The sequence below is a fragment of the Mytilus californianus genome, unplaced genomic scaffold, assembly GCF_021869535.1.
Source record: "Mytilus californianus isolate M0D057914Y unplaced genomic scaffold, xbMytCali1.0.p SCAF_5, whole genome shotgun sequence".
NCBI lineage: Eukaryota > Metazoa > Mollusca > Bivalvia > Mytilida > Mytilidae > Mytilus > Mytilus californianus.
The window spans coordinates 84,842,609-84,854,635 of NW_026262701.1; the positions used below are offsets into that span (position 1 = coordinate 84,842,609).

General features: G+C 31.6%; 1 protein-coding gene across 1 annotated transcript in view; it reads left to right on the forward strand.

Moving 5' to 3' along the window:
- Positions 1–8,873, forward strand: part of LOC127701659 (eukaryotic translation initiation factor 2-alpha kinase 1-like) — a 41,411-nt gene extending 32,538 nt beyond the window's left edge. Inside the window, exons 14-18 of the mRNA XM_052205651.1 lie at positions 1,023–1,152; positions 2,635–2,726; positions 5,656–5,793; positions 6,187–6,282; positions 6,970–8,873. Coding sequence (XP_052061611.1) covers positions 1,023–1,152; positions 2,635–2,726; positions 5,656–5,793; positions 6,187–6,282; positions 6,970–7,137 — 624 coding nt within the window. The 3' untranslated portion in view covers positions 7,138–8,873. The remainder of the gene's footprint in view (positions 1–1,022; positions 1,153–2,634; positions 2,727–5,655; positions 5,794–6,186; positions 6,283–6,969) is intronic.
- Positions 8,874–12,027: the final 3,154 nt, after the last annotated feature.

Genomic DNA, 12,027 nt, shown 5'->3' on the forward strand with positions numbered 1-12,027 from the left:
AAATAAGTGTAAACAAAGGAGTAGACTTTATATACTCTAATGTTCTGATATATAGAGAACTGAAAGTAAGTGTAAACAAAGGAGTAGACTTTATATACTCCAATGGTCTGATATATAGAGAACTGAAAGTAAGTGTAAACAAAGGAGTAGACTTTATTTACTCAAATGGTCTGATACATAGAGATCTGAAAGTAAGTGTAAACAAAGGAGTAGACTTTATTCATTCCAATGGTCTGATACATAGAGATCTGAAAGGAAGTGCAAATAAAGGAATCAGTTTTACTATACTTCTGCTCCAAAGGAGGGACATGTTTTGATACATACACATATCTTAACTATTTTTATCATTTTAATTTTACCAAACAAGCATAATTCCTCATGAAACATTTGATTATATTTTATTTAAATGCCACACAAACTAGAGGACAATGAACAGATATTCTGATTTGGTACAGGCACAAAAAATCAAAATGTATGCATTGAAGCATCTGTTTTCCTTATTGTTCTATTAAGTATCCCAGTTATAGCATGTACATGTACCAATTTTTAATCATACTATTAAAAAATGAATACATGTATCACTGGATTCTTTGCATTTCTGATGAGTTAAAAATATTGCATTCCATATTTTCTCCTTAAAAGTGTTGTATGCACTTTCCAAGAGGTTCCAAGTAAAGCATTGTTTGCATGCAAACAGAAGAGAAATTAGTAAGAAGACAGAAATGGTCATTGCTTCCATACTGCAGGTATCAGAGCAGGAATTGGATGAGGTATCATCAATTTGCTGAAATGTGTGATGCTATATTATAAAAGGGATGTTGCACTAAAATTGACGAATATTGCTCCCACAGTATATACTATTGAACTCACAAGCTGGGGCATAATGATATAATGCTAGTGGCAATATTCCTCAATATTAGTGCACCCTATGTTCCAGTCTTCCAGATGAATATCAATCATCTTTTTGTTATCAGGGAGATCATGGTCAAATAATAATATCTTAATGTATTTTGTAATTTCAGCCCAGAAATATATTTCTCCAAGGTCATCAGCTTCATGTAAAGATAGGTGACTTTGGTTTAGCTAAAGATGATTTGAGAAATTCGGGTAGAGAAGATGCTTTGTTAACACCATCACCATTAGAAAGTCCAGGTATGTAACATGTATCCCAAGTAAAATATAAATATTAGAAATGCCCATCAGTTGTAATACTATCATGGTCAAGACTGATAAACAAAGCTTAAACAAATAAAAGCATTTATTATCATAACTTATAATTGAAAGTAAGGACAGGTAAAGATATTCTGCTAACATATTTAAGGAATGATTGTAATATTTTTTCTGTCTATGAAGAAATAACATAAAAAATGTGGTGCACACTGAATAACTCGCATAGCAGGTTATTTAAAAGTGTGCACCACATTTTTTAGGTTATTTTGAACAAACAGAAAAAATATTACAGTAATTCCTTATAATTTAATTCTAAAAAGGAGTAAATCATGATAAAATCGTTGATCGTCACCATCACATGACAAAATGTTGTCTATGAGCTAATAGACAAAACACTTTCAGCCAATCAGAAGACTTGTTACATCCAAAATTGAATTATTAAAGAATAAGATGCATGTTATACTGTAAATTAAGAAATTATTGCATGCATTTATCATGTTTATTGCAATTGTTGAACAATTGACAAAAGTGTGAGTTAATTTATCGTGATATCAGGTAACTCTGCATAAATATAATGTTTTGAAGATATAAAATGCAAGTTTTTATACGCCCGTTAACGGGACGTATTATGGTATACCGTTGTTCCTCTGTCTGTCTGTCTGTCCGTCCGTCGTCAAAATGTCGGACATTAACTCAAAAACGCTTTATCCAATTTGTATAAAACTTTGGTAAATTGTTTATATCTATTGACTTGATCTCCCTTTTGTTTTTTATAAATTTTAGATTTTACGTTTCCGAGTTATGAGGTTTTATTCATTAAAAATAGGGGGATTTTCCAGTTTTCGTACAATAACTCCAAAATGCTTTCACCAATTTGCAAGAAATTTTGGTGAATTGTTTATACCTATTGACATGGGCTCCCTTTCTATTTTCATTAATTTTAGATTTTACATTTCTGAGTTATGGGGTTTTATTCATTAAAAAAAAGGGGCAGTTTATAGTTTTCGGACAATCACTCCAAAATGCGTTTAGCAGTTCTCATGAAACTTTGGTGAATTGTTTATATCTATTGATGTAAGCTCCCTTTTGAATTTTATAAATTTTAGATTTTACGTTTTCGAGTTATGGTATTTTATTCATTAAAAAAGGGGGGATTTTCCAGTTTTCGGACAATACCTCAAAAATGATTTCAGCAGTTCTCATGAAACTTTGGTGAATTGTTTAAATCTATTGACAAAAGCTCCCTTTCGATTTTCATAAATTTCTGATATGACATTGAGAATAATTGAACTTTAATTGAAATTTTCTATGAAAATGCGACGGGCGTATCATGCGCTCATGGCGCAGCTGTTTATTATTTTTGCAACACCTATCATGTTGCAATTTTCGCAATAGTAAAACGATAGCAAAAATTTCTGAATTTATAGTATTTGCTTTTAAGAAACTTGACATTCCTTTCTTTAGATAAATTTTATTGGGATACACATACAACTGGAGTTGGAACATCAACATATGGAGCTCCTGAACAACTGCAGGGATCTGTTTATACTAATAAGGTAAAATCACATGCATACAAGAAAATAAATTGAAAAGGGTTGATTGATTACATATTTGGTCAAGGATTTATATGCTTTTTTAAGTGGTTTCAGCTGTAAAAAAAAAATAAAAATCTGTCATATTCTATGCTTGCTAGGGACGTAAAATAATTTTCGTAAAAAAAAAGTGTCTGTATTTGTAGTGCAATATTTTGCATTTCTAAATTGATTTTCAAATGTACCTTTAATATCAGAAAATAGTTATATTGATAAACAACTTTGTGGACACTGCATAGAAATATGGTCACCTGGACCTCTCCCTTTCTGACAGGAAATTCCTTTCTAAGATATGGCGTTGATTTGACTGTTAGGGATGTATAAATAAGCAGCCACACTGGTTGGAATGGAAACTTTGAATATAATGCCTTGTGTAGGGACAGTGCTTAGCTCTCTGCATGTTAAAGAACCCTTGCAGCAACTCTGTTAGAGGTACATAGGTGGCCTGTTTCAAGGCAAAAATTGAACTCAGAACTATCATATCCTCATTTCCAGTTGCAGTCCAAATTTGATGCCCTTCATGCTGGTTGGCCCACCTTGCAGAACCTACCTATTGTATTATTTGTTAATTTATTCTTGTCCTGAAGATGCATGAAATAATTGCCACTGGACTAGGCAACTAACAATCAATCAGTCAATCTATCTTTCAAACACATATACAACAAATTACATGTTTTAGCAGGCTTTCCCGTGGGTCAAAGTTTTTTTTGCCACCTTATTCACTTAAATTATATTTTCTTCCACCACTCTCAATTTTTTTTTCACCAACTAACATAAACATATTTTTTCTTAAAACTTGTTTTCTTTTTTGCTTACAAAAAAAAAATCAGTGTGCAGCATTTTTGTCTCATTAATTATAATTCGTAATAAATGAACACTCAATTAGATCAAAATTTCGGATAGTATTTTTTAAAAGATACTGTAAAATTTAACATCTCTCAACACAGGATTCATCTTCAATCAGTTTATTGGATACATCCTGTCTAGTTAAAGGACATAGAATCAAGTCAGATATTTTTCTTACTTTTTATACGCACGTCCGTCCGTCCGTTCGTCTGTCTGTCCGGCCGTCGTCAACATGTCGGACATTAATTCAAAAACTCTTTAACCATTATGCATGAAACTTTGGTGAATTGTTTATATCTATTGACGTGAGCTCCCTTTCGTTTTTTATAAATTTCAGATTTACCATTTCCGAGTTTTTGGGTTTTATTCATTAAAAAAGGGGGGATTTTCCAGTTTTCGGACAATAACTGAAAAACAATTTCACCAATTTGCTTGAAACTTTTGTGAAATGTTCATATCTATTGACGTGAGCTCCCTTTCGTTTTTTATAAATTTAGGATTTACCGTTTCCAAGTTTTGGGGTTTTATTCATTAAAAAAGGGGGGATTTTCCAGTTTTCGGACAATAACTCAAAAACAATTTCACCAATTTGCATGAAACTTTTGTGAATAGTTCATATCTATTGATGCAAGCTCCCTTTCGTTTTTTATAAATTTCGGATTTACCGTTTCCGAGTTTTGGGGTTTTATTCATTAAAAAAGGTGGGATTTTTCAGTTATTGGACAATACCTCAAAAACAGTTTCACCAATTTGCAAGAAACTTTGGTGAATTGTTTATTTCTATTGACATGAGCTCCCTTTTGATTTTTATAAATTTCAGACTGTACGTTTCCGATTTATGGGGTTTTATTCATTACAAAAAGGGGGATTTTCCAGTTTTCAGACAATAACTTTATGAAACCTTGGTAAATTGTTTATATCTATTTTTGTAAACTCCCTTTTGATTTTTATAAATTTTCGATTTTATATTTCCGGGTTATAAGATTTTATTTGTTTATAGTCTGACAACAGATTTACTAAGTATTACGCAACAGCACAGTGTATTGCACAACAGCAAGAAATCTTTCATATAACCAATTTCAAGTTCTTTGACTTCATTTATTCAGAAACCTATAATATATCAAATATTTAATTACAATCCAAATTCAGACCTGTATCAAGCTTGAATATTGTGTCCATTTTTGCCCCAACTGTTCAGGGTCGGACCTCTGCGTGTGTATCCAGCTGCGCTCAGGGAAGCAGTTTATTAACCCTTTCTTCAAAACCACAGTTTTCTCCTCCTGACCATCGTTAAACGTAAAAATTGAGATAATATAATGTATGTACAACTTCCTAGGTCAAAGGTCAAGGTCAAAAACTTTGGTTTTAGTTGACATGTCCTATGGTAAAGATCGTGTCCACTCTATATCTTGAGAACCGTTATGATTTCAAAGTTTATACTTAATATATATATTAATCAACACCAGAGGGTGTGTCATAATGTATGTACAACTTCCTAGGTCAAAGGTCAAAGTCAAAAATTTTGGTTTTAGTTAACAACCCCATGTCCTATGGTAAAGATCGTGTCCGCTCTATATCTTGAGAAACGTTATGAATTCAAAGTTTATACTTGATATGTATATAAACCAACACCAGAGGGTGTATCATAATTTATGTACAACTTCCTAGGTCAAAAATTTTGATTTCAGTTGACAACCCCATGTCCAATGATAAAGATACAAATTTTTTACCACACATTATTCACAGCGGGGCCCATAGAGATGGCTCCCATCTCAATGATATCTAGTTGCCACAATTTTTCTTTTTTCGCAAAATGCAAAATTGGCGACTGCCAGCAGAAACCCTTATGTTAAGTACAAGTTTTGACACCAACTGTACAATTTTTTGTACCTTAAATCTTAAAAGCATTTATTTGTGATGTATGAATAAGTGTAAATAAAATCACATGGCCAAACAATTGTAAAATTGTTGTTTTCTAACAGGAACTTAAAACAATAATTCATTATCAATGATAATATTTGTACCATAACTACTTTTTTAATTTCAGAGTGATATATACAGTTTAGGTGTGATATTATACGAACTGTTTCATTGGTTTAAAACTGACATGGAAAAGTATAAATGTTTAGAATTGTTGAGACAAGGAGAAGTAGATGCACAGATCATTCAACATTGGCCAGAACAAGTGAGCTAACATTTTTAATATGTTTCATAATTTTGAGTGAGTTGTTAATTAGGCTTGAAAAGTGCCAAAAAATAAATCTGATAATCTGACTGTGTAATTTCTCTTAAAAGCACAATTTAGAATTATGAAGAAATCTAAATTTAACATCCCCCTTCAAAAAAAGAAAGACAAAAGACAAGTTTACCCCAAAAAAATAAATCAACTAACTTAAAGGGTAAATATAGACTTCCTTCTATTTGGGTACTTACCTTCATCAAACTTTGAATTAGACTTAGTTTGAATAACCAATGTATTAAGAATTTGTTGTTTAAACTATTGGGTTTCAGTGATATTAAGATTGAACAGCACAGACATAATTAGTTACTGCAAAAAAATTTTTTTTGTTACTTCCAGGCAAAAGCTGTGATTCAGATGACCAATAGTGTGCATTCAGACAGACCAACAACAAAGGAATTATTACAAAGTGAATTGTTTTTGACCAAGGAACAGGTACTATATAACTTTTACTACTGAACTTAATTGAATGTTTATAAAAAATTTGTTATGTGTGTTAATTTTTAATAGAAGAAAAATATACAATTGTTCTGTAATGACTGCTTTTAAAAAAGAACTACCTTTATGGTGAGCAATAGTCCTACTATTAATTTTGCAAATGGATTGATTACATATTTTATTTTTGTCATTTTAAAAGTTTACTAGTGTAGGGTGTTCCATTGTAAGTATGCATGAGAAATTTACTGTTATTCTGGAATGTAGATTTGTTGATAATACTATATACATTTAATTTAGAAATGCTTGCATGCTTTTTAATATTTACATTGTTGAGAATTGATATACGTGAGATTAAGGAAATGCTGCATACAAATATTGCAATCAGAATTTGAGTTCTAAATAATGCAATATTGATCAATAATGAATAAGCATTATGGATACCTGTATATCTGACAGTTATCAGTTCACCTTGACCTCAGTTTAAGATTTCATTGACCTTCACGGTATATTCTAATATTGTAATATGAGAACATTTAAGTGTATCATCTGTGCAATTTATTTATGATATACAAATATTTCATTTCAACCAACTGGATGGCATTTTAATTTGATTGTGGTCCTATTTTGTATTTCATTAGATTTGTTATGTCTTATTTACATTCATGTTTGTTTGTTTTTTTTCAGATAATACTGGAAATGCAGACAAAGATAGACAATCAGGCATCAGAAATACAGAAGTTAAAAGACATGCTGAAGGAAAGAGATGTACAGATGGAAATTCTAACATCTTCATTAACATTAGAAAAGTCTCGTTTACCACACAGACATAAGAAAAAAGAGGATAAAACGTGATGAAGTTTTGAGAATTAGATGCTATAAGCTGATGTATGCATGTTAACCAGTTTCATTCCTGGTTTAAAATTGCCCAATGACTCTGCTTATCAAGCATGACTGTTATCATTTTTAGCTCACCGGGGCCCGAAGGGCCCCATGTGAGCTTATGCCATCACTTGTCGTCGTCGTAAACTATTTCAAAAATCTTCTCCTCTGAAACTACTGGGCCAAATACCTTCAAACTTTAACTAAATGTTCCTTAGAGTATCTAGTTTATAAATTGTATCCGAAGTTTTGATCCATCGACAAACATGGCCGCCATGGCTAAAAATAGAACATAGGGGTCAAATGCAGTAATTTGCTTATATCTCAAAAACTAAAGCTTTTAGAGCAAATCTGACATGTTGTTCAATTTGTCAAGATCTATCAGCCCTGAAATTTTCAGACGAATAGAACAACTCATTGTTGGGTTGCTGCCACTAAATTGGTAGTTTTAAGGAAATTTTGCATTTTTTTGTTATTATCTTGAATATTATTATAGATAGATATAAACTGTAAACAGCAATAATGTTCAGCAAAGTAAGATCTACAAAAAAGTTTATATGACCAAATTTGTAAATTTACCCTTTAAGGAGTTATTGCCCTTTAAAGACAATTTTACACAATTTGTTCATCAAGTTTGCTAACATTTAAAAATCTTCTCCTCTGAAACTACTGAGCCAAATACCTTCAAACTTCATCTAAATGTTCCTTAGGATATCTAGTTTATAAATTGTATCCGAAGTTTTAATCCATCGACAAACATGGCCGCCATGGCTAAAAATAGAACATAGGGGTCAAATGCAGTAATTTGCTTATATCTCAAAAACTAAAGCTTTTAGAGCAAATCTGACATGGGAAAATTGTTCAATTGGTCAAGATCTATCAGCCCTGAAATTTTCAGACAAATCGAACAAGCCATTGTTGGGTTGCTGCCACTAAATTGGTAGTTTTGAGGAAATTTTGCAGTTTTTTGTTATTATCTTGAATATTATTATAGATAGATATAAACTGTAAACAGCACTAATGTTCAGCAAAGTAAGATCTACAAAAAAGTTTATATGACCAAAATTGTCAATTGACACCTTAAGGAGTTATTGCCCATTAAAGACAATTTTACACAATTTGTTCATCAAGTTTGCTAACAATTAAAAATCTTCTCCTCTGAAACTACTAGGCCAAATACCTTCAAACTTCATCTAAATGTTCCTTAGGATATCTAGTTTATAAATTGTATCCGAAGTTTTAATCCATCGACAAACATGGCCGCCATGGCTAAAAATAGAACATAGGGGTCAAATGCAGTTTTTGGCTTATATCTCCAAAACTAAAACATTTAGAGCAAATCTGACATCGGGTAAAAATGTTCAAAAGGTCAAGATCTAACAGCCCTGAAATTTTCAGACACACCGAACAATCCATTGTTGGGTTGCTGCCACTAAATTGGTTGTTTTAAGGAAATTTTGCAGTTTTTGGTTATTATCTTGAATATTATTGAAGATAAAGATAAACTGTAAACAGCAAAAATGTTCAGCAAAGTAAGATCTACAAAAAAGTTTATATGACCAAAATTGTCAATTGACCCCTTATGGAGTTATTGCCCTTTAAGGAAAATTTTACACAAGTTGTTTTATGTTTTTTAACTTTAAAAATCTTCTCAAATGAATCTAGTATAAATTTTATATTTCATTTCCTTGTACGTCAAGAAACATAGACACTATGGCTAAAATGGAACATATGGATAAAAAGCAAAAATAATCATTGATGAAAGATTTAAGCAAAAAAAAATAACAGGCGAGCGATTCAGGCTCTTGAGAGCCTCTTGTTGTAAACAGAAGTTCTTTGAAATTACTGAAAAGTTTGCCACAACTACAATTAGGAAAAATTATAAAATGATAGAAAAAAAAGTTGTTTATTTTACTTTATACCTGTATTGGCATTGAGTTGGTCCCTTTTCAGAATTACATGATATCATAGCGCTCCTTGTGTTTTTTCTTCAGTATATCTTAGGAATGTTGTCTCATGAACATCAACCTTGTATTCCTTTTTTTCAAAATTTTTAAACATTGCATAAAGGAAAAGTCTGTTTAATATTCAAATCAGTATTGTAGATATGTACATATTAAGTAAAACTGACTTACAGTATTATTAAGTAATATGTACAACATTATTGATATGTACATGAAGAAAAGTAGACATTATATAGTGTAAGTACCTGCTCAATGTTGATAGCCTTATGCATTTTCATTAAACCTTGTGTGATTTTGTTACTGGTATTTTCTTATTGCTTGTCACCACTTTATTTGCTACTTTAATAAAGTATCAGATTAAATTTGATAAAATTAATATATAATCAACAAATTTGTGTGAAAGAGGTGATGATATTTCTTAAAATGATATGTATGATTTTCATGTGTTTTGAAAAGGATATTTGCTCATGGCCTTTTTAAAAATTAACTGTGGCCCTGCAGTCATATGTGAGAATTTTCGTTCATTTTTTATATACGACCGCAAAAAAACGTATATTGGTATAACCTCGTGTTTGCCGTCGTCGTCGTCGGAAGACACATTGGTTTTCGCACTCTAACTTTAGTTTAAGTGAATGGATCTCTATGAAATTTTACAATAAGGTTCAATACGACAAAAGGAAGGTTGGGATTGATTTTAGGGCTTATGGTACCAACAGTTAAGGAAAAAGGGACCAAAAATAAGCATTTTTGTAACTTCCAGACATAACTTGTGTGTTAGTGTATGGATCTCTCTGACATTGTACCACAAGGTTCCATATCACAAAGGGAATGCTGGGATTGATTTTGGGAGTAATTGCCTCCAAATTTTAGGAATTAGGGGCCAAAAAAGGGGCAAAAAACGCATTTTTCTAGTTTCATGACAATAACTTGTGTGTAAGTGTATGGATCTTTATGAAATTGTACTACAAGGTTCCATATCACAAAGGGAAAGCTGGAATTGAGTTTGGGGGTAATTGCCCAAAACGTTTAGGAATAAGGGGCCAAAAATAAGCATTTTTCTAGTTTCCAGACAATTACTTGTGTTAAAGTGTATGGATCTCTCTGAAATCGTACTGCAAGGTATAATACCACAAAGGGAAGGCTGGGATTGAATTTGGGGGTAATTGCCTCAAAATTTTAGGAATTAGGGGCCAAAAAGGGGGAAAAAATGAGCATTTTTCTAGTTTCAGGACAATAACTTGTGTGTAATTGTATGGATCTTTATGAAATTGTACTACAAGGTTCCATATCACAAAAGGAAAGCTGGAATTGAGTTTGGGGGTAATTGCCCTAAATGTTTAGGAATTTGGGGCCAAAAAGGGGCAAAAAAACAAGCATTTTCTAGTTTCCAGACAATAACTTGTGTTCAAGTGTATGGATCTCTCTGAAATTGTACTGCAATGTACCATACCACAAAGGGAAGGCTGGGATTGAGTTTGGGGGTGATGAATCATAAGGGGGTTCAAAAAATTTGGGGGGGGGGGGGGGGGTTCCTTTTTTTCTTTAAAATTTTCCATTTTAAATTGGTTATTTCTGATTTATATATAAAAGCAAATAATAATGATATGGTTTGAATAAGTAAATTAAAAAATTTTAAGTTCTTAGACCACATTCATTCAGTGTCAGAAACCTATGCTGTGTCAAATATTTAATTACAATCCAAATTCAGTGCTGTATCAAGCTTGAATGTTGTGTCCATACTTGCCCCAACTGTTTAGGGTTCAACCTCTGTGGTCGTATCAAGCTGCGCCCAGCGGAGCATTTTATTATCCATTAATTGTTAGTCAACTTAAATTGTATCGATGTCAGCTTTTCCATTTTTCCTCCAAAGGGAGAAATTTTCATGTGAGGGAAATTTCTTAATGGGTGGAATTTGCTGTATCTCTATTTTTTTATGATATTATGCTTAATGCAAAAAATAAGTTTAATTATCTATTATTTGTGTTAATTGTTCTTTATTTGACATCCAGAAGCCAATAGTATGGGCATATTCTGTATGATAACTTTATCTCCACATGTCTTGCTAGCATTATGTTTATTGATATAACTCTTGTGATAAATGATTAATTAACATGTGTTAGTTTGTTATCATTCTGTTATAAACAGAATCTTTCTAATGGTTGTATTTATGTTTTTATGTTTTTAAAATTGGTTAGTAAATCTCATAAATCCAATTTTTTTTTTTTAATTTCAACCCTTTTTTTCTAGAGATTTCTAAAATTTAATCAGGGTCCTTGTTCTGTTCTGGATTCTACCACTGCCATGATTGTGATATTTATCTATCTCGAGTGGAGAAATATTATGTTGCTCAAGATCTGGTGGTGGAATCTGTTTCTCTAATGAATTCTATGTGGTGTCATCAGACATGGTCTATTTTTTACTTGAATGTCACAAGAGGAAAACAATCAAATTTGACCTCATAATTGACCAATAAAGATGAGATCAAAGGAACCATATGTTGATTTAAAAAATATAAAATATAAAACAGGCTGGAAAAGAATAAAAAGGCTAAGTATTAAAGAATTAAAGAATCTTTGTTCAATTATACAGGTTGTGACCGGTTTGATAAGTTTTTATAAACCCCTCTTGATTAAATTTGTCTCATGTTATTTCCCTTAATATCCATTCAGAACATTGCAATCTGCATTCTATTTTAAGGATGTATCCTCTGACATTTCAGTCTCGTTGAAATCTCGTTCTGGAATTATTTCCAAAACATGTGATACAAGTGGAAAATATCAATGAATTTAAAAAATATTATAATCAAACTTAACTCTGTGAAAAAATTGTGCATTTACAATAAGAAGTTTTTGAGTAATAACATTTTCAAATTAGCCAAAATGTTGAGAAAATGGGTGAG